Raw genomic sequence first — 24,357 nt, 5'->3', positions numbered from 1 at the left:
CAGGCGTGGGTTATTAATACCTTTGATAATTTTTTATTTCTAATGAGGAAATTAATTTCCCACATGAAAACTACTGCGAAACATCGGAAATAGGGGCGCATGAAACCCAAAAACGAAGTCCAGACCCCCGGTGTTAAAGGCCGTTCACCCTTTGCACTAATGTTTTTCCATAAATTAGTAAAGATACTTTGCCGCCTTGAAATTGAATGAAGCCACAAACGGCCTATTAGTAAGTTCTTTTTTTGAATTCTTGACAAATAAAAACATTTTTAGAGAAAATTTACGAATAAATAACTAATACTGCGTAATTTACATAATAAATGAATAATTATTACAAATATTTTAGGGACATTTTAGCACGGAGACGTGGCTAAACTTTTTTACGCAACTATTTCAATTCCCAAAACTGGGTACATTTTTTTGTTAGGAGTGAGTAATCTTTACTAATTTATGTGTTTTTCAAATAATTTATGATTTCTGTATTTTGAATTTAACTAAAAATAAAATAAGTCAACTTGAAGTACCTAGTTTTCAACTTCAACAACATTTATGATACAAGAGTTGGATTTTCTATTCACTGTCCGAGTGACGTACTCAGGCGTAGAGTATTTCCGAAGCATACAATTCAGATAAAATAGGATTCGTTGAATAGGATTATTGTTATAAGTTTATTTGATTTTCATATTTTATTCCTCTATTCCTTACGATTTATGGAAATAATGTGAACTTTTGTTATTTTCGCTTGTACATTGCAGTTTTGATTTTAGTACAATTCATTGTATTCATTGAATAAAAATGATAAAATGGTTTATCTGCCTGAATGAGCACTGATTTATCTATACTTATAAAGAGACTTGGCCTGACTGATTCATCATCGCAGAGCTTAAACAATTGATGATAGAGGCGTGAAATTTGGACAATACATTGTTTCTATGACTAAGTACGCTTGTAAGGATTTTTTAATATTCCGTGCATAAGTGATTAAAAGTTTGTTTCAAAATCCGCTATTTTGTTAGTAAGCTGTATGGCACTTAGTGTGTGGGTTACTGATTAAATATAATGAAACTCCGTTTTCGTAGTTTTAAGAAAACAATTCTGAAGGGATAAAATAAGGGTTTAAAGTTACTACTAAACTACTATATAATTTTATATAATGTTAAGATTTACGCGTAGAAAGTTATCGGCTAAACCAGTATTATATAACTTCCTGTAACATAATAATAAGGAATTCATATTTATTATATTTATTATAATTATTTTACGCTGTTGCTTTTGCATCAGAAAAAAAACTTGGATGTCAGTTATTGAAGTACGAGTGCTTTCCCGCGCTCATAAGAAAGAAGCACTATTATAGTCATTAATTTATTATGTTAAATTAAAATCTAATAGAAACCTTTTATACATATTTGAATGCAGCAGTCCTTGCACACATATTACTGTTGATAATGGTAAATGTCTCGTTAGTGTATTATCAATAATAAGGTAAAGAAAAGTTACTTACCTATATTAGGTAACCAAAATTAGTTCTCAAAATTCTATGTATCTCTGATGGGTTCAGGCTGTGGGTAGAACTTTTTATTTGGAAGTATTTTGTTAATAACTGCCTAGGGCATCATTATATTGTCCCTGTAGTTCCGGGACCAGAATAGGGTTACGGTATCCTCTGCCTGTCGTAAGAGGCGACTAAAAGGGGGTTCCAGGGTTGCGGACGGCAAAAGTGGGAGCTCGAACTGCCCGGCCAGCGACCCCGGGATGGACGGCGATATGTGTGGTGGCATACCGTCGTACACACCAGACGGTGTGGCGTGCGCCAAGCTTACCTGGGCGGAGCCCGACGGGGCACCGTGCTAAGAGGACGCCGGTTGCGTTCCGTTCGATCCCGGAGTCCCCTACGCCGAGGACGGCCACCAGGAGGGTTTTAGTGCGGTAAGAGTCCCACATAGCCCTGTGTCGCTCCCACGGCACCGGGTACCTTTTGAAGGTTTCCCCCTCGGAGAAGAGAAGGGCCTCATTACATAACATGATATTATATTATAATGACGACGTTACGTAATGGTAGATTTTTATGTCTTCATTATTTTTATTACATGAAAAGATGAAACAAAACCAAGTTAGGGAAATAGAGTGAATTCTACTGCAAAATGAGTGCTTCATGTTTGGAAGGGCACATTTTGCAGTAACCCCTGTTTTAATTATAACATAACAGTCGTTTAACCTTTTTGGATTCTTTTCCCGCCCTTAATAATTGTGTTTGACAATGTATAGTTAAATGCATAGTGCCAAATATAGTGTATATTCTACACCTGTAAAACATTTCACTGATTAAGTACATGAAATAATCTTTTGAATATTTATTTTGTTTTTAATCTATTACCTATTTTCACCAATCACTTATTACAATATAACAATCTTATTTCCAATATTACAATATATACTAATATCATTATACTACCTTTTTGATCTTTGGGCCAGGATCATTGCAAAGTAGTTCAACCTAACTTTATAAGTGCTTACTTATTAAATAAATAAACGCTTTCTACCACACTAGGATTCCCTGTGTCGTGGGTGCCATGGACACACACAGAGACAAATACACAAATACCCAGACCCAGAAACAGAAATCTAAATTCATCATTTAGATATCTGTCTGGCCGGGGATCGAACCCGGGAGCCTTTGCGCGTCAGACCGGTATGGCGACCGCTCCGCCACGCGGGTCGTCATTTGTAGATTCCTGCTCAAAAGTATCAGTATATTCTATTTTTCTATCTGGTTTCGTTTTAATTCAAGTTGATATGATATGAGTACCTAAATCCAAATACAATAAAATCAAATTATGTACAAACAAATATGTAAATTTAATAACACAAAAATACGTATTAAATATTACAAAAGAGTAAATATTAATCGTCTTAAGGAGCATATAACTGAAATACCTTAAATAAAGTACTCTCACATTCACGTGAGAAAAAAAATCCTCGGAAAAGTCTGTCTCCCTTACCACACCCTTCAAACCGGAACACAGCAGCGCCTAACACTGCTGTTATTAGGTAGAAATAAGTGTGGCGATGGTGCCGCCGGAGTCGAACCACAAAGGGTTCTACCACCTTCAAACTAAATCAACTTATAAACCTATCCTTAGTTGTGATTTTAGCAGTCGGGTAAACAATAATGTTTGCTGTAAAATTAATTTATAAATGAACTTGGAATGCGCGTGGCGGTGGCACGCGGTTGCACAGCCGGTGGTTACGCGTCGGTCTCGGATTATCTTTTTCATCTCAGCGGCGTTTCGTTACCCTTAATGAAATCCAGTCAAAGGAAAGAAAGAATTTAATTTAAGACGAATCAGAAAATATTCAGCTGCCGCTCGCTAGTTATAAATCATTTGAATGCTAATAAATTCGACTACCCAGGCCTCAGGTGGGAACAGACTTTCCTCCCTCTCCATTTTTGTTTTCGGGAAAAATGAATATTATTCTGTTCTTTATTATTAAATTCTTTCATAAATTCGTTACGGCTTAGGGATTTTGTTTTAATAACATAATGGAATTTAATTTATTTGTCTTATGCTTCGATTTTTAACGCTACGCAGTCATAATGTAAAGAAATCCGATTTTATATTAAATTTTGGGAGTGTTTATTCCATCTTGAGATAAGTCGGAAATGAAACGTATTGGTCCGTATTTTTATTAAATTCTCAGTACAATTTATAATAAACGTCCCTCAATGTTTATGATAAAATATTTTCTAGTTATTTAAGAATCAGTTTTCGAATTATGAATACATGAGGTGCTTTACAGTTAAGAATTATAAAGATGGGGGAAGGCCTGCATCTCGGCGGTGAGATGAGCTATGCAGCGCTGAGCGCTCAGTACTCAGTTGCCCTCGGGAACCCAGCGCGTAAACTCGCCCCGTAGACCTTAGCTACGGCGTAGCGCTACGAAAAAGCGGCAAGTGTCCATTTCTTGTGAATGACTTTAAATGAAACAGTGATTTAAGAGTGAACTTATTAGTTTTGAATAGTAGTTTGAGAGTGTAGTTTTTTGGATCATTTTAACTTAAGGTGAGGTCTTTTTTTAACTTTTTTATTTACGATAACCTGTTTATTAGAAGTATTTGTTTACGCGTCTACGAATATATGGCTTCTTAGAATGTGGTTGAAATGAATATCGTTTATTAATTACATAAATAAGTAAATGATTGAAAATATGAAACAATTATATGATCGTTACGTGTTAATTAAAGATACTAAGTACAAATGCGTAATTAATTAACACAAATTATATTTTGGATGTTTCAATCCGATTAAATTTGTAACAGTTATTTCAGTACAATAGTTACTTAATGATAATTGTAAAATATGTTCTACGAATAAAGTACGTTATTATCTGATACAATCATATTATCATATCAAATGTATAAAAATGACTAATTTATATTATCAATGTCCGTTTCTTAATAAATTTAATTGTCTATTAAATAAAGATTAAAACAATTTATTTCAATATTTGTTCTTAAGATAAAGGCATGATCCATAATTCTAGCCATCTTAGGAGGAAGTGGTGACAATTAATAGAAAATCCTTTATTTTGATATTACCTGACTAGAAAGGGAAAATGATACCACATTTAAAAAAACTCCATCTCATGACAGGTAGGGACATCTCAAAGGGAACCCACTTCATAGTTCACAGATTCTTGATAAAGGGGATTAGACATATTAAGTCCTACAGAGACCCAACGACCAACGACCCAACGACTCGTAAATGATGACTTCAGATCACATCTGCTGGATTCGCTCATTTTGGTTGATTTTGTTTTTAAAATAAGTTTTTCTAAATCGAAACCATACAAATATGATAGATTTAAATAACAAGGGATTGCTTATTTCAAAACGTTTTTTTTATTCGTTTAACGATCCTCTTATGGCAATTGGGCGTTTTACTTTTCCGATGCGTTCCAGCTTAGACCTCGGGGGTAGCGGTGCGACTATGGCCGACCTCAGGTTAGGGATATCTAATCCGATCTGGGGTTGATTACAGATTTCCACTTACCATAAGTAGGCAGTACCCACTTACCATAAGGTGGACTGCACGCTCAGCTACTGCTATATTATAAAAAACAAAAGAACTTCCGCCCATGGATTTCTATAACCAGGATTAGTAGTTCTAGCTAAGTTATATGATGTACATTGTAGGTATAGTCCTTAGGACTAAGTGCTCTCCCTTACCGCATCCTACAGACCAGACTACAGCAGCGCTTTGCGCTTATTATTAGGCAGAAGTGGCGATGGTGTCTTATGAGGAACCACAACATATTCTACATTAAGATGGTCGTGCGACTGTCCAGTGTCCTCCGTATCCATTACGCACGAATTTAGGTGTCAAAGTTAAATTTTGTTTATTGAAAAAGCAGATTGCTGTATCTGACAAACAAAAGTAAGTCGTACCTAATGAAAATAAAACAATAAATAAAATAGAACTTCGTAAGCCGAACTGAGGCAAACAAGACTAGTCCATTAATCCAAAGAAAGTTTTTTAACCTAATTTCGAATTGTTCTACTAATGCTTGGGACTTATAATGACATTATAACTTGAATAATTAGGTAATATTTCGTTCTTATATAATTTATTTATTATAAGAAAGTATATTTTAGTCCCTGTTATATTTACTGCTTTATGAATTAAAACAATACTTTATTTTGATGATAATTGATATTTAGTTTGATAATTTATTTGTATGGTAAGAGAGAACTACTTTTCTGAGAAGTCCTAGCTTAGTCCTGACTTCCTCAGGAGTAGCGGCGGGTAGGATATTTCACCGTGTCTCTGTAGTTCCGGGACTAGAATAGGGCTACGGTATCCCCTGCCTGTCGTAGGAGGCGACTAAAAGGGGCTTCCGGGGTTGCGGGCGGCAAGAGTGGTCGCTCGAACCGTCCAGCAAGCGACCCCGGAAAGGACGGCGGTATGTGTGGTCGCATACCGTCGTAAACACTACATGGTGCGGGAGGAGCGAAAACTGCTCCCCCAGGGTAGAGCCCGTTGGGCATCGCGATTAGAGGGCTCCGGTTGTGTTCCGTTGGAGATCCCGGAGTTCTCCAACAAGCGTTGAGGACGGCCACCGGGGGGTTATAGTGCGGTAAAAATCCCACATAATCCGGCGTCGCTCCCACGTCGTCGGGTACCTTTTGAATGTTTCGCCCTCGAGAAAAAAAAAGATATTTCACCGATCTCAGGTAGCAATATCTAATCCTATCTGGAATGATTACCGATGTCCATGGGCGGCAGTACCTACTTACCATTAGGTGGACTTCATGTTAAGCTGGAACGCCTCGGAAAAGTATGTCTCCCTTACCACCCTTCCAAACGAAACACAGCAGCGCCTAACACTGCTGTTATTAGGCAGAAATAGGTGTGGCGATGGTGCCGCCGGAGTCAACCCACAAAGGGTTCTACCACCTTCAACTTATGTACAAGCTTCAGATCAGAACATAGTAGCGCTTGTATTGTTGTAAGCCTCATTCGAACCACAAAATTCTACCATTTACATGTAAGTATTCTTACGAGAATCCATCGCGTACTATCTAATAACGACGTACCCTTCGTAATAAAAGTCCAACAAAAGGAAATATAAATTGTTTTCCTTTGTACATATTGTGATTAGGGAGATATTTCCATTTGTTGTCAAGTTGTCGAATTTACTTGCGGGAACATGTCCAACATGTCTCAAACTTGCGCTGGGGACGTGTCAAGAAAGTCAAGATTAGGGTTGGCCATCTGAGATCGATTAGTCGAAGAATCGTTTTTTTTACCGAAAATATCGATTATTTTTAACAATCCCTAGTAATGGATCGCTCAGTGAATCGATATTTCATCCTAGAAAATCGAAATTCGTTTTTTATCGAAGTTGATTGAATATTATTTTATTTTACAAATGTGTTTTAGACATTTTTCGCCGAGGGATGCGTATTTCAGTGATTATTTGGTTCTGACTAGTTTTTTTTTGCTAGCTACGCCCCTGGTCCCTAAACAGATCGAAGATCAATTTTTGTAAAATCGATTACGTTAATAAATTTTTCTAGAATCGATTTTTAAGCCACGATTTTTTTGTGATTCGATTTTTCGTACTACGATTCGAATCAATTCAAGAATCGATATTTTTCTGAAAGAATCGCCATCCCTAGTCAAGATACGGAAAAGTTGCGTGAACTCGTAATAAAATAAAGTTGCCGTTGACGGGCTCAGTCATGTGAACACTTCCTTATCCGAACTTCCTACCTTCAAGACGTATTGTTTATGAATATGAGAATAAAATAATATAAATTAAGTTGCAAGTTACTGGGAGTTTATCATTTTTGCTCCACGTGTATGATATTATGTGGGTGTCTTTTAGAATATTGTGGTTTTATTTAGGTCATACTTTACTTTAATAATTATATACCGGTTTAGATTTCAAATGCTTTTGGAAATGCATTTTTTAACCGACTTAAAAAAGGAGGTGGTTATGAATTCGGCCGGTATCTTTTTTTTTTATGAGAGTTAACTAAGTTTGAATGTGGTAGAATCTTTTGTGGTACGATTCCGGAGGAACTAACTGTTGAAGGGTTGAAGGGTACGTTCCAGTTTGAAGGGTGTCATTTTTAACTAAGGCGTTTCAACTTAGTCTTTCGTAGTAAAGCACTTGTGGCCGATATCAAGTGGACTGTATGCTCATCTCATATACTAAATCTATAATAAAAAAAAATCTAGTTGGTTCAGATTACCTGTGAGAATATAAGCAGTATTCTCGTTATTCTACGCAGAAATGCCTCTGTCATCAGCTCACGTAATAAATATCCCTAACGGTGTGTTTCAGATATTTATGGCGTACAGTGACCAATGAATATCAGTTAAATATGAAATCAGTCGACAAAACATAGTTAGTAAACAACAGAACCTGTATCAAATTCTGTAATGTAATTTCGCAAAATTATGTTAGAAAGGTAACACACAGGCAGTAACACATAAATTTTAGTACATGTCGAGTAACGACAGGCGCTGATTGTCGACACTCGTCCTCAATGACGGTTTCTGACTGTTGTCAACTGTTGTTATGTGTCATCAGCGGCTGTCGACTGCAGTCGCTGATCATAAGAGGTGACAATCGCTGACCACATGCGGCAACAATCGGCAACGGTCGTGTCATCTGACCTATCACTCGTGTGTCAGCTTCCTTATGTAATAAATGCTACAACATTTTATGCTCCAAAATTCCAAGCGGAAAATATTAAATTTCAATACGGACATCAAGGAAGCGAGTTGGGCACTAAATTAGTTTCGGACAAAAGCATTCCCTGAGTTGTTGGTGTGAAAATGCAATTGGAATCAACGATCAAACCGACCGGCCCTGTTTCAGGTTCAGTAGGCCCTTTGTAAGGTGTTCGGGGGTTGGATAACCACATTGTTAACCACAGTATCGTACCTAATGTACAGTACAGTTCTGTTATATCTAGTTGTTTTTAATGGCTATTAAAACAGATGTATACATAATAATAGCAAAAGTAAAAATTGATTTTTTAATTTGATGTTAGTGAAATAGTGACATTTCAAATACTGACGATACTTCTGCATATTAGAGATGCGAAATCAAAGTAGTATCAAAGTATCAATCATAAAGTAGTAGAAAGGTACTGCATACATGTACAAATTGTATAATAAACGTCCGAAAATTGTGGTTCTACCACCCACTACTAAAATAAATATTTGTAAATTGCAGTTATTGTGTTAGTAATTGTATGTCACTTAAATATGTTTTTTTCAAATAACTAACGTCCGTTATTAAGTGTTATGAATTATTTTGCTACCGTTTTAATGTGTTGGTAGGGTGAATAAAATAGTCAAATGAAACTATTTTACAATAATACTAAGTATGCAATAATAAATAAGGCTATTAAATTTTGCTACAAGTACAATAAAAAATATACCGCTGCTTTTTCACTGTACAAAATTGCTAACAATAATCCACAATTTTCCATATAAAATCCCATAGAAGAAAATAATTGGACGCCATCAATTTTCTAAACACTTCGCTGACGTGCAATTGGTTCAAATAAAATAAAGCGTCAACTAAAAATGGAACAGTGTTGTAGTGTCAGCTTGACGCATCGATATAGAAGCGTGGGTGGCACTCAGGGTTGTCAAATAGAAGAATTGATTTGATTCTATGAAATATCGTCTACAAATTATTTAGACCAGGCATTTAATTCCGTGCTAAGAGTTAGGTATGCGATTAAGAAATATTATATAGTTCTCCCTTTGTTAAATTTTTTAGTACATCTTCATTTGTTTCGTGTTTTATAATTTTCTCCGTATTTTTAATTTCTATTTAAATTAAATTTAAATTAAGATAAATTGTAGTAAAGAAACATTAATAGTCAAGTGAATTGAAACTCTGCCCCACCATCTGGGAATCGTGGGAATCAATCCCAGACATAAACATCTCATTTTTCAAACTGAATAATAGAAATCTATTTTCAGTTGCTTGGCGAAATTCAGGGAAAACTTGCACGCCCCAAACAAATCCTTGTTTAAATTCTCAGAAATGCGTGAAATTTGCACACTCACTCTGAGAGGGACCTGTGTCCAGTAAGGGGATAATAATTGGTTCATGATAAATAAAATCTCTATATTGATCTTTTTTCAATTTACAGATATATTAAGAAATGGAAATATTTTAAAGTATAGAGGTAAAATATATTTAATAATATATTTCAGTATATCTATTGGCAACCCTGGTAGTGATTGTCACTTATTTCACGGATGTGCAATATTGTATAGGGGCGACATACTTGGCTAGGTATGAGGGTATTATATAAAACCATTATTTTATTTTTACGTCGCTGTTATAATGTTTACTAGGACGTATAGGTCCATCATAGACGTGTATTTATTTATATATTTACATGTTGCTTTTGCTGTAGTAGCATTTTTTATATAATATAGGAGTAGCAGACGAGCATGCAGTCCACCTGATGGTATGTGGCTACTGCCGTATGTATGAACATCTGTAATCAACCCCAGATAGGATTAGATATTCCTACCTGAGGTCGGCCACACATGCGCCGCTACTCCTGAGGACTAAGCTGGAACGCCTCGGAAAAGTATGTCTCCCTTACCATCCCCTTGAAACCAGAACACAGTAGCGCTTAACACTTCTGTTATAAGGCAGAAATAGGTGTGGCAGTGGTGCCGTGCCGCCAGAATCGAACCACAAAGGGTTCTACCACCTTCACTTATTGTTACATTTAGACAAAATAGAAGATTTTACGTTTGTATTATCATGATAATGATTAGGCCATAGTCCACTAGTCTAGCCAAGTGCGAATTTACACACTTGACACACTTTTGAGTTTTTTTTAAGATTTCTCAGGTATGCAGGTTTCCTTATGATATTTTACTTGACCGTTAAAGCAAGTGATAATTAATATTTTGTAACACTCACATAATTTGAACATTGAAGCGAGGGCGCTTAAGAGGCCGCAAATCAGTTACTACACTATTACCTTCTGCTATCAATACTAACAACTGGTTATCACACGTGCCCTCCGTAGCATGAAATTTTAACTTCAGGCCGCACAAGATATCGCGCGCCAGACTAATCAATCAAACAAACCAAGTATAAAGCAGTAATCTGTTTTAACAAAATCAAAATTCATAGACCCGAGGATTTGTTGATAAAATAAACAGATATTTTGATAAAGTTTCAATTTAAAGCGAGGCGGCGTTGTTGGGTGTCAGTTTGACGTATCGATATTAAAGGCGCGGGTCGCGGTCGCCAGCTATTTTATTGGCGTTCAAAATTGGACTACATACTTGGCTAGAATATATTACAGCCTTTGTTTTACTATTTTATATTTTTATGTTAAGCACGCGTGTGCACGAAGCGGACAACTGGTCCGTATCCTAGGGCACCGTGGCATGCACTACGCGATATGTATTGACAACACTCAAATGAAGAGATACAATATACGAGCGGGCACCCGTCGCCATAGACACTACGGTACACCGGAGAGGTCTACCTGATTAGGTATGCCTGCGCAGTTACACCGGACTGTGTATGGGAAAAGGCCTGTGCAGGTGACCGGTGCAAGATCAAAAATAAATTCTTTCGTGTGACACCGTACGGTGCGTCATAGTTCTCCATCGAAGTCATCGCAAGCAGACGTATGGAGACCGGAACGTCCCCCATACACGCTACCGACGTGCGGTTGACCAGGCAAATCTGGTAAACTGTCCTGTAGAGGGTAGCATGGCTTAAAATACGTGTATATTTGAAGACGTGGATTTCCGTTGATCGTAATCTGACAGCGTTTATAATAGAAGTGACTATCGAATTGGCTTTTGTTTGAGTAGTGAGCTAGAGTTCGGTGCTAGCTAAGAGCATCTTCGTATTTATGTCAGTTCGATGTATTGATATTAAAGTCTTCGGTTGCCAACTATTCTTCTGATGTTTACGAATTCTTCTACGGTATTTCAAGTTAATAGTGTCGTGCGCTGAAGTTATCAGTATTAATTTTGACGTAATCATAATTTAAAAACTCATATAGCGAAGCAATTACCATCACTGTCTAAGGGTACCTTACCTGTCTTCGGCCAGTCGCACATCATAATGATGAATTTATGTTTTGGGTCTGGGTTTTAGTATACACGTCTATGGAGTGCTATGGCAGAAAATATCTTTATACTAGTGCTCTTCATGGCTAAACTCAGTCATAACCTTAATAAAATCTATTTTAAACCACATAACCGTTCGAAGATTTTTTTATAATATTGAAGTTGCAAACGAGCATGTAGTCCACCTGATGGTAAGTGGTGACTGCCGCCTATGGACATTTGTAACTAACTCCATATCGAACTGGGTTTACTACCATCTCTTAAAACAATATAATTTTAATCATACTTTTACATTTCTTGAGGAAATTGAACATTGAACATTACAGTTGGTTTTATACAATGGATAAGCGAAAAATTAATAAGGGCTTAAGTTTGTTCAATTGTGTATGACGGAATATTTTACTGTTTTAAGGAAGAAATAAAACTTTCCTGAACTATGATGGTTTTTAAAAGGTGGGTGTTAGGCCCCCAGGGATTCTTTTTGAAGCCGGTCACAAATGGGTTGCCACTCCAAAGATTAGGATGGTCACCTCATACTTATCAGCCGGCATCCACACGTTCTCATCAAGACTCAAGACTCTTTACAACAGAATTAGGTGTGACAGTAGAACTCCCTTAGTTGAATCATACCATCTCTTATCGTATCTTGCAAGTTTCGTGGTTTATATGTATGTAAGTATTAAATGTAATGTGTATATTACGCATATTAAGCTTAGAAGTCGGTTCGTTTAACTTATTTATGGTCAATTATTTCTACGTTTGAGCTGTTTATCGCTTGACTGCAGGCAGTAGGCAGTAGGCAGTAGTATACTCGTATGTCGTGTAATTACAGCGACTGAGTGAGTTCATGTTAAATCCGTTAATGGATTCTGATTACAGATAACATGGAGTTGTACTATTAGAATGTAAATTATGTATAATTATTTAATATTGTAATAATGTGTGTATCAAATTTATGTGCGTGTTACAAACTAATTATCACTGGCTTAAATGGTTAAGGAAAACATCCTGAGGAAACCTGCATACCTGACAAATCTTTAAAAACACGTTTTTAAAGGTATTTGAAGTCCACCAATTCGCACTTGGCCAGCGCGGTGGACTATGGCTTAATCCTTCTCATTGTAAGAGGAGACCCGTGCCCAGCAGTGGGGCAGTACCATTACCCATGTTGATTATGATTATGATGATTTAATATCACTTAGCGTGGCAAATTAAGTCTAAGTTTTTTATACTTAATCCATAGCATAGATAGCATCGGTGATCGACCTTAGGGCTCTAACATCAGTTTTCATGAACATCAGGCAAGCTTCATAGTTATTTGGTGTATTCATTTCAGAAAACTGAAACCACTTTAAACATAAATTATGAGGAGCCATTGCGCATGTTTCGTTATACTTTATTTTTGAATACGGGTCTTATTGAAGCCTCTGAGTCTCTATACATAAGTCTCTATTCTTATTGTAGCGTTTTATTCATAATGTTATGTGTTATGTTAACGAATTATTAATTCAAGTTAATAAATGAATGGATGAATTAAATTTTATGCATTTTTGTCACTTTACATGAACCACTTACAAATTTATTGTTTTAACAATTTGTTTTATGCATTATATTTAGAGGATTACTCAAGGATTTGGTACAATGTTCGAAAATCAATCAAAACACATTTTAGCTAAGGGTGGGTTGCATCATGTAACTTTAACATTAACAGGAGCCTGAACAACCGTCAAATCCATGGTTAAAAAAATAATTAGTTGCACCATTTTAGTTGAGGTTGAAATTACGTCATAACTAATACTTAACTTTAACCGCTCGAATTCGATCGGTTAAAGTTACTGTATTTGTCAACTTCCCTATCTGTCAATGTCGACTAAAAATTGCGGTAACAGCGACCAATGACGTTAATGACAAATCAATTGGTGCAACACAGAATTTTTACATTCCATCGCTACCGTCAAAGTTACCGTTATATTTAACTTTAACGCTAACTTTGAGCGGACTTTTCTTGCAACCCATCCTAAGTATATTTTTGCAATGGTTTAGGCGTGAAGATTATTAAAGGATTGGTATAGTAAGTATATCTCACGCTTCCCACTCAGGAATAATTCACCTGTAGCGGAGTTAATCTACTAATCCTCTTTATTATTAAATAGTCTAGTATATGTTTAATACTTGTACACATAACATAAGTAATAAATTTAAGGTGGTAGAACCCTTTGTAGATCGACTCCGGCGGTACTGCCACACCTTTTTTAACAGTAGTGTCAACGCAGCTGTGTTCTGGTTTGAAGGGTGTGATAAGGGAGACATACTTTTCCGAGGCGTTCCAGCTTAGTCCTCAGGGGTAGCGGCGCATCTGTGGTCGACCTCTGGTAGGAATATCTAATTCTATCTGGGTTTGATTACATATGTCCATGCGGCAGTGGCCACTTACCCATCAGGTGATACTCTGATACTCTTGTATTATAAAAAAGTACATGCTTTATCAAAGTTAGTACTTTGATTACATATGTCCATGCGGCAGTGGCCACTTACCCATCAGGTGATACTCTGATACTCTTGTATTATAAAAAAGTACATGCTTTATCAAAGTTAGTACTTTGATAAAGCATGTACTTTTTTAAAAGAATGTTTTTAATATTTTGTTAATAATATTCATTGTAATTTTCAGTGTTATCACACAAACATTTGATAACTCGTTTCCTCTCTTTATTTCTCGCTATCTGTTTCTGTTTTCTGTTGTGTGTGGGTAGACTATGTACCTACTGTATCGTCGGTCTGATTACCAGCTTTTATAAGTCATCCCCTCCTCTCCTGGCTCCCATTCCACATTCCGACGATCTGGATGAACTAAAAAATCTTCAGAGAATAAAAATATAATTTAATTATGTGGAACATTGTAAAAAATCGAAGCTGGGACCTTCCGTGACATAATAGGATGTTGATCACAATACCACAGGGCGGATTAAAATAGCGAACATACTATTTCGGTACAATTTGATTTAGTAAGACAGAGAATTCTGTATTTCTGGCGACGTCTCAATGGATACAACCTTGAATTTAGATATCCCTTGTAATATGATAGTCCTTTGCCAAGACCTTATCCTGTATTCGGAGACCTATACGCATCGTGAGCAGAATTTAAGCATGTGTGCATATTTTTTATCAGCGTATAAGTATTGTCATAGAGATACCGATTTCAGAATCTAATAGTTGGCCAAATGAGAGTCGAACGCGGAGGATTCTGTACCACCAAACTTTTATTTATTTTTTAATTGTTATTTGTTTTAAGAGCAGTTATAGAAGTAAATGTATAGTAAACATTAGAATTTTTCTATCTATTACGTCAATAGATACAGCTAAAAACGCCGAAAAATAATGGCTCCATACGGCTCAAGAGATAGAGCTCTCGGACAGATAAGGACAGATAGGGGAGGCTTCGTAATTAAGGTTCAGTTTTTATCCTTTGTGCACGGAACCCTGAAAAAAGTACGAATCTTTGACATCGGTTTTTTTCATCTACATATCTCTTAATTATTTTTCTCTAATTTGTGATTTTTTCTAATTATGTAACAACCAAATATGTTCGTGGGTAAAGATAATGTACAATGTACATACAAGTATGTTTCACACTATCTGAATTTATTTTAAGTAAAAAATACGGCTTGAAAGTCTAATTTATAAAATAACAGTATTTCGCAAATGAGAAAACGTTTTATTATTCAGATTAATATTAATCCTAGTACCAGTATCAAAGCAATACAATTAATTTAATTGCCTTTGACCTTGTTGGAAAAGAAAAAGCTATGATGAATAAAATGATTACAAAAAAGGAAAAAGAGGAGGTTATATGTTCGGTTGTAAGAATTTCTATTCCAATGTTCTTTTGTCACAAACTTTTGTCTACAAACCGTTTATAAAATAGCTGACCCGCAAACGTTGTGTTGCCATATAAATAAAATATGTTAAGGGTGAACAACCCTTATCGCTTAGGGGTATAAAAAATAAATAGTGGCCGATTCTTAGACCTACTGAATATGCATATAAAATTTGGTGAAAAACGGTAAAGCAGTTTCGGAGGAGTACGGTAACTAACATTTTGAGACGAGAATTTTATATATAAGATATATTTATGTGTAGCAGTAGTAATATTACCGTTTTGTTAATTCTCTTGTTTTTTGTAAACCGGTTAAAAGGTATGAAAATAAGTTTCTATATAAACTCACCCAGACACGAATATCGTAATGTTGGATATTGCTTTGTATTACAACTTTAGGATTTTGACTCAGCGTTTGTGTTTCGTTTTTACTAACTTGATACATCTTTTTAGAAATTGTCTATATAAATAACCAAAAATTATATGTCTGTTTGTGAAATCGTACTACCATTTTTAAAAGGGTTAATTAAGCTTAAAGTCACGTAAAGTAAAAACAAAAAAAAAAACAAACGAAATTTCTGTGCTCTTTCTGTACGGAACCCTCCGTGAACGAGTTCGACTGCACTTGGCCAATTATTTACTTTACATTTACATTATTATATAGTATACTACAATTATATTTCACAGTGCAGCAAAGTGCTATTTTAGAGGAAGAGCTTCAGAACATAGGGCCAGTAATGCGATTAGTCAGATTGTATGCCAAGCTACGTCAGTTTTCACAGAATGCGTATAATGACGGCCGCTATAACAACAAATACTAAAAAAATCGACGTTTTTCGCTTCATCTATTGAACCGCAATAGGTACACAGTTTGCATTCACCTCTATGGCTGCTATGATAATATATACTAAAAATAAAAAATAAATTATTTGTTTTGGTACGGAACCGTCAGTATGCTAATTCGATTCGCACTTGGCCAAGAATTTTTTTTACATTTATATATAGTTTACTAGAATTATATTTCACAGTGCAGCAAAGTGCTATTTTAGAGGAAATTTAGAGCTTCAGAATATAGGGCCAGTAATGCGGCAATTAGTCAGATTGTTTCCCAAGCTGCGTCAGCATTCAGGCTCTGCTGAATGTTTGCCTGCATCTAGCCACTCAAGGCTAAACCTACTTAGGGTTGTCGGTAGTAAGTTTTTACATGAAAAGAAAAAAAAAACTATTTTTTTTTTTATTTGTAGCACATGGATTGGAATTTTGTTCTTAGATTATATTTTATTTCTCAAGATTATTTAGATATCCATTGAAAGTGTTTAAAAAAATAGGAATTCTCACAAATCATTAAAAAAATAGTAAATGTACAGCCATATAAAAAAAAAAAAAAATAAGATATTATGGAAGCAAAAAATTTAAACTTTCGTAACAGATGACACTGTTAGCGCGGTTATAAAGCTACATATATCTAGATACGTATTTTAAAAACCATGTAACAGCCCTATCGAACTATGCAAGTTTATATTAAAACTTTACTAAATCAGCGAAAGCTCGACGCGCAGCTCATACTTTATTGAGTTGGTATGTAAATTCGCATTAGGCATGGCTTCACAATATTAGGATACTGAAGTGCTGTAACATCTAGTCATTATAATTCCGAATTGCCCCAAACGGCATGCCGTAGAAGTCAAGAAGGGAGGAATCATAAACACTCAGAGATCTCTTAGTTTAAGTAATATTATAAAAGCGAAATAAGTATTTGTTTCTTATTATTATATACATCTTTGGTTGGACGATTGTGACTTTTTTTATAGTATAAGAGTAGCAGACGAACATGCAGTCCACCTGATGGTAAGTGGCTACTGCCGCCCATGGACATCTGTAATCAACCACAGATAGGATTAGATATTCCTACCTGAGGTCGGCCACAGATGCGTCGTTACCCCTGAGGACTAAGCTGTAAGGCCTCGGAAAAGTATGTCTCCCTTACCACACCCTTTAAACTGGAACACAGCAGCACCTAACACTGCTGTTATTAGGTAGAAATAGGTGTGGCGGTGGTGCCGCCGGAGTCGAACCACAAAGGATTCTACCACCTTCAAAAACTTCACGTAAAAATTACTGGTCGGACTTAAAATTTAACATACAGCCAGTTTATGACAAAGGTACTCTTTATCGTAGTAAATGAAGCCAATGCGGGCAAAAGCTAGTAAATATAAATATTATATCATGTTCAAATTAATCTTTAGAACGATTTTATTTGCAAGGTGTTTGCAAGTTTGTAAAGAAATTACCAAAAAATACATTAAAAATATAACTTTACATATCATAAGATACATGATCTAAAAAGGATCTAAAAATCCTTTTATAAATTTTGGATAATCATAAAATCTAAGATTAACCTGTGTCAACCCTATCTTACCCATGCACGCTTATATTAAAACTTTACTAAATCAGCCTAAGCTCCACCTGCAGGTCTTACTTTATTGACTTGGTATGTAAATCCACATTAAGCATGGCTGGGTAGTATTATAATTCTGGTTTAAATAATCTAATGTTAAGTCTTAGTTTCAAATATTTAACCCAGTAACACAGTTTAGTTAACTTTTTTATATGTACGTAGTTCTGAGGATTTCCATACTTAGCATTAACATACATAGTGTAAAATCTGGATAGATTCACTTATAAAAACCGGTGAAATGGACTAAACGTAAAAATGAAAGGTTTACTTACCTATTTTTTTCATTACCCGCATTTATCATTATTATTTATTATTATTTCATTAAAATATATGTTATTTCACGATGTTCGGCGAATTAGCTGATAAGAAAACAAATCGGGATATTTATCATTTTAGTTAAAAATTAAAGTTACTATCTACCTTACTGCTGTAAGGTTTAACACTGCTGTTATAAGGTAGTAAAAAAAAGTGACGGTGGTGCCGCCGGAGTCGAACCATAAAGGGTTCTACCACCTTCAAGATTTTGATTCGATTGTGGTATATTCACTAAGGTATATCAAGAATGGGAAAATGCCTCGGAGGTGTACCTCTTAGACATCTTTCCTTTTCTTGTTATTTTCATCACACAACTGGCGCAGTTATTCTTGTAGTTACTGACCGTAATAAAGTAGCGAAATTTTAGGAGCTTCCGGTTGTTGCCGTTTAACAGTTTAAACTTAGTCCCTCTTAAGCTTTAGAGCCCGAGCTTTCGGACAGCTTAAGAGCTTTCGACAAGCGGGGTGGCCACTAATTCGAATCTAGACCAATTTTCAGAAGGTCAGTGAGGTAGAGTTCACAATAACTCTTAAGAAGTGGGAAATATCAGTCTCCCAATGGTTAGTGGTGGAAATAGCCCTATTTTAATAATAGTGTAAACGATCGTGCAGTCCACCTGATGATAAATGGTTACTTCCACTCACGGACCTTCGTAAGTCATCCCCAGATAAGATCGGTAACGATACTGGTGTTGGCAACAAATGCGCTTTTCCTGATAATTTCTATATCTATCTATATAGAGAATCTGAAGAGTTTGCACATCAATTTTGTATGGAGTGCAGCCGATGAATTCAGGAAATTTATTTGGTCTATCTACAATTCCAATTATAATATCATGACAATGAAACCTAAAAATATAGTGTTTGATATGGTAAACAAAATTTCCGTTCCATTTAATTCAACCAATTTATTAATAGCTGTGTTGTTACTATGAGGTAATTAACTACTTTCAATGAGTGAAATGTTTACATCTACCGAACCGATTCTGCGAATTATTAATAAATTAATAAGGCTACCAATTTGCACAATAAATCAGACGGATGCGCAAGTAACGCATCCGTCTGATAGTAATGGATTGAAAGTTTGGAAAATCCAAAAGTGCACGACTCATAATGCTCATTTAATTATGAAATATAAAAAAAAAAAAAAGCTTAAGTCAAATTAATTGTCGAAAAAACAGCTGTAGTAGGAAGAAGGTACTGCACAAACGCCCCTGGTGGAATAAATGTACATAATATCTATAGATATACAGTCTTGTAGTTTTCGTTTTTTATTAATTGCAATTAAACGACACTGAATTAATTAATCATTCGCATTCAGTGATCTGCAATCGTCGATTAGAATTTTTTAAAAAAAAATTTAACTCAAATGATGGATTTTTTCACAAGTTACAGTGTTTTCAGGTTTCACACATGACGGACAGGAAAATTTTTTGACCTATTTTGGTGTCTTTTTTCAATTCTATTGCAGTAAATCAATTTTTAAAAAGTATGTAATTAATCTCCATTAAATTATCTCGACAGTAGTATGCAAAATATCTTGATTCCGTGAACTATCAAGGCTGTAATAATAAAAATAGCCGCCAAAATGAAGCGAAAAAAATTTTTCGATCGTAAAGCACTCTCTGATGCTTCGCATCATGAGTCGTGCAATAATTATGTGTTTTCCATTGCTTTTTTGATAATGATATCTGCGATTTATTCATTTGTTTACTCACATTTGTTCAGTTGATGATAAAAGTGACTAATAATTAAAAATAATTATTCCTACAAAGCAAAATACATATGGAGTGAAAGAAGTACTAAATATTGCATTTTCAATATTTTAAAAATGTAATATATAAAAAAAGTCACAGTATTTAATGAAAATATACGTTTCATTAAATTACACTACTGTGAAAACAAGAAGAAATGCGAACCTTCCTCTTTGATAATGAAAGCAAGTCGTGCGTATGAGTAGGTATATCGCTACATAAACTCAGCAGCGGGTGAAACGTAGCCGAAACGTGTGTGAGTTGAATCTTAAATTCAATCGAAAAAACACCGCCGACGGATAGATTAGCCGTGTTCGCGCGAGGCGGGCGGGTCGACCATTTATTGAAAGTCGGGGGCTAGCGCGTGAAGCCATTAGTTCTCTCGCTCGACTGAAAAAGTGTCGCTTTCACTGAAACATTGCGCTGGGGCGCGCTATTCAATTGGCGAATGTATTTTATTTGGAGCCAATCGATCTCTAGACAACAAAACGCACGCCCTGAATGGAGTGTCTCGCGAGACGATAAATCACCGATGTCTACGATATGCTTTAATGAAAAGATCCCTCAGCCCTCTCTGTTTTATTACAGCGGAACATTGCCTTTGTTCAATATAAGCAAATATCCCCGATGCGTGTTATTTATGACTCTATCATAGTCATCTTAATTTCGGGCCAAATACTCTGTCTTGCGTAAGCTGGAACTAAGCAAAAGATAACAATTTTGTTTTATTGTGGCCTTCCGTCTAGTCTTTACCCCTTATTTTTCGTAAGTGTGACTATATTAGAATTATTTATACATTTTCCTCCTTATTAAAGGAAGTTGTTTTTCTTGTAATCGGAAATAAGTATATGATTTATTTAGTAAGATTTAATCTTTTTTTTTTTTTTTTTGTTGACGAGGGGGAAACCTTCAAAAGGTACCCTATGCCGTGGGAGCGACACGGGGTTATGTGGGATTCTTACCGCACTAAAACCCCCCCGGTGGCCGTCCTCGGCGCTGCGTAGAGGACTCCGGGATCTCCAACGGAACGCAACCGGAGTCCACTTGGCGCGTTGCCCCGTCGGGCTCCGCCCAGGTGAGCTTGGAACTCACCACACCATCTGGTGTTCACGACGGTATGCGACCACACATACCGCCGTCCATCCCGGGGTTGCTAGCCGGTCGGTTCGAGCTCCCACTCTTGCCGTTCGCAACCCCGGAAGCCCCCTTTTAGTCGCCTCTTACGACAGGCAGGGGATACCGTAGCCCTATTCTGGTCCCGGAACTACAGGGACACCGCGCCGGTGGGCGTTACCTACGCCTGCGGCGACTCCTTCTTCGAGCGGGTTCAGCGCGCTCCCTTGCTCGCTCGGCGTCTTCCTTCGCGGACATGACTATGTCGCAGAAGGTGATCATGCCATCCCAGGCTTCGCTGCGCTGAACCATCGCCCCAACGATGGCCGATGGAGAGAGATCCGGTCCCACTTTTTCGACGAGGGTCCGCCACTGCGAGACCCACGCGGGGCAGTACTGCAGCGTATGCTGTGCGGAATCCTCGTCATGCCCACAATGATGACATTGGGCCGTCTCTTCCCTCCCTATTCTATTCAGATACTCACCGAAACAGCCATGTCCGGTGAGTATCTGAGTTAGGCGGTAGGTTACTCGACCCCTACTTCTGAGCCAGGCTCGAAAGTTCGGCAAGATAGCGTCAACCACCCTTTGGCGTATGTTTCGAGGCTCCTGAAGTCGATCGCGCCAGCACCTCAGAGCGCGCCATCTGGCTCTCCTTCGAAGCGCCACGACCGTCTCTTCGCTGAAGGGTTCAGCCCTCTGACGGAGGACGCGAATCTTATGGAAGATCCATGCGTCCATATCCGCCAGAATGTCCAGGGGCGGAAGCCTTCCCAGGACTGTCGCCGCCTCATACGATATGGTACGATAACCACGGGCGACTCTGATTCCGATCATACGTTGCGCGGAATTCAGTTTCCGCGCACGACGCCGGCTGGCAGACAATCTGTCCGACCATACCGGCGCGCCGTAGAGCGCAACCGAGCGTATCACACCCGCGTAGAGGCGGCGGATAGTAAGATTTAATCTATCGAATTATTAACTATATTATTTGCGGTACCTTAAAGTTTTATTTTTGTTACAGAACGTTTCTATGGTCACCTGAAGAGAGAAGAAATGCCAAGTTACCGTGATTTCGTTACGAACTGATTACAATGATAGAATGGAATATAAGGTCACTTTAAAATGAGGGAGGATGTAGGCAAAGCGGGCGGGCGCGCGCTCACGACATGACGTGTGGCGAGCTGACCCGCTGCAGCAGCATGGGTTCCCGACTCGCTGCCATATTGCTGTGGCTCGGTGGAAGTGAGTATATTTGTCAATATTTAGATATACCTTATATTTATTTATATTATAAATCCTCTAAAAAAATACATGTGCAAAAGGGTAAACTGAATGCTTATTATATTGACGTTAAAAATAAGCTATTTTTAACCAACACAATATAAAAGGAAAAGTAATTTCTCTAAGGTAAATGTACTACAAGTAATGTCTACAAGTAATGTCTACAAGTAATACAACGGTCCTGAAAAAACTCCAAAATAGTTATCTTACATGACAATGTGACTTCCGTGTATAAGAATAAAGTTTTGACATTATGAGCATTACATAATGAATTAAAACGTGATGATCTATTGTGATGCAGACAGCATTATTTTCTACTTGCCGGCATGTACGCTGCAGAAATTGCCTTATAGTTCGTACAACTAATAAGACGGTCAACTTTTAATAAATGAGTAGGAATGTAGCCAAGTCTGAAACAATAGCGTAGCATTTATTGTACGACGTGAGGCAATCTGTCCCTCTGTAGACGTCTTACAGACTTGCAGCCATTTACAATAGCTTAGAGAGTAAAAATATTTCTTCATACAAATAAACATTTGAAATATGACGTGTGATGTAGAAGGGACGTACGAGGGACGGTGGAACGCTGTGAGACGATCTTTTTTTTTATAATATAAGAGTAGCAGACGAGCACGCAGTCCACCTGATGGTAAGTGGCTACTGCCGCCCATGGACATCTGTAATCAACCACAGATAGGATTAGATATTCCTACCTGAGGTCGGCCACAGATGCGCCGCTACCCCTGAGGACTAAGCTGGAATGCCTCGGAAAAGTCTGTCTCCCTTACCACACCCTTCAAACCGGAACACAGCAGCGCTTAACACTGCTGTTATTAGGTAGAAATAGGTGTGGCGGTGGTGCTGCCGGAGTCGAACCACAAAGGGTTCTACCACCTTCAAAATCTACCTGATCCTATCACCACGATCTACCTGAGACAGACTAAGTCTGCGACTTTGAGTGAGGTGTTGCAATTTCCTTTCTGGTATAGTATTGCGACGCGTTGTTAAAGATTTATGACGACGGTCACCATAACGGACTGAGCCACACAATATCAAGCATGCAGTTCACCTGATTATCAGTGGATGCAGTAGATTTGTATGTAGTCCCCGATAGCAGTGATAGCCTAGTGGTTAAGAAACACGGCCTCTCGATTGAGGGGTCCGAGGTTCAAATCCCAGGCACGCACCTCTGATTTTTCAAAGTTATGTGCGTTTTAGAAATTAATTATCACTTGCTAAAAGGTGAAGGCAAACATCGTGAGGAAACCTGCATACCTGAGAGATTTATAAAAAAAAATCTCAAAGGTATGTGATGTCTACCAATACGCACTTGGCCAGCGCGGTGGACTATGGCCTAATCCTTCTCATTATGAGAGGAGACCCGTGCCTAGCAGTGGGACAGTAATGGGTTGATGATGATGATGATCCCCGATTAGACTGGAGACCTACCCGATGGTAGACGTATTCCTGAGAAGTAAGTTGGAATACCTCATATAACTCTTACTACACGCTGGAAACCAAAACACAACAGCGCAGTTACAAGGCTAAAAGTGTGATGTCTCCGAAATCGAACCATGAAAGACGTCTGTAAAGCTAGAAAGGTCAAGTCGGCAGAATCACTCGTTTTATATCTCAAAATTTAGTGCTCATTTAGTGCTAATTTAGTGCTGATAACAGATATTTGGTGCTGTGATAGGGGGACTAAAAATGAGAACACTGCTAACTTTTCATTAAGCTAGCAGTGTACTTTTAGCTAGAAAGGTCAAGTCGGCAGAATCACTCGTTTTATATCTCAAAATTTAGTGCTCATTTAGTGCTAATTTAGTGCTGATAACAGATATTTGGTGCTGTGATAGGGGGACTAAAAATGAGAACACTGCTAACTTTTCATTAAGCTAGCAGTGTACCA

General features: G+C 37.2%; 1 protein-coding gene across 1 annotated transcript in view; it reads left to right on the top strand.

Annotated features, from left to right (window-relative positions):
* Positions 1-3,881: 3,881 nt before the first annotated feature.
* LOC140751012 (uncharacterized) overlaps positions 3,882-24,357 on the top strand; it is a 59,522-nt gene continuing 39,046 nt past the window's right edge. The window contains exons 1-2 of the mRNA XM_073084806.1: positions 3,882-4,061; positions 22,189-22,409. Of these exons, the coding sequence (XP_072940907.1) occupies positions 22,334-22,409 (76 nt within the window). The 5' untranslated portion in view covers positions 3,882-4,061; positions 22,189-22,333. The remainder of the gene's footprint in view (positions 4,062-22,188; positions 22,410-24,357) is intronic.

This window comes from Epargyreus clarus, unplaced genomic scaffold (assembly GCF_041222505.1).
Source record: "Epargyreus clarus isolate Ecla_fem2 unplaced genomic scaffold, WU_Ecla_fem_2.2 ptg000021l, whole genome shotgun sequence".
NCBI lineage: Eukaryota > Metazoa > Arthropoda > Insecta > Lepidoptera > Hesperiidae > Epargyreus > Epargyreus clarus.
The sequence above is the reverse complement of the archived record's forward strand: the minus strand, read 5'-3'. Positions and strand labels throughout refer to the sequence as shown.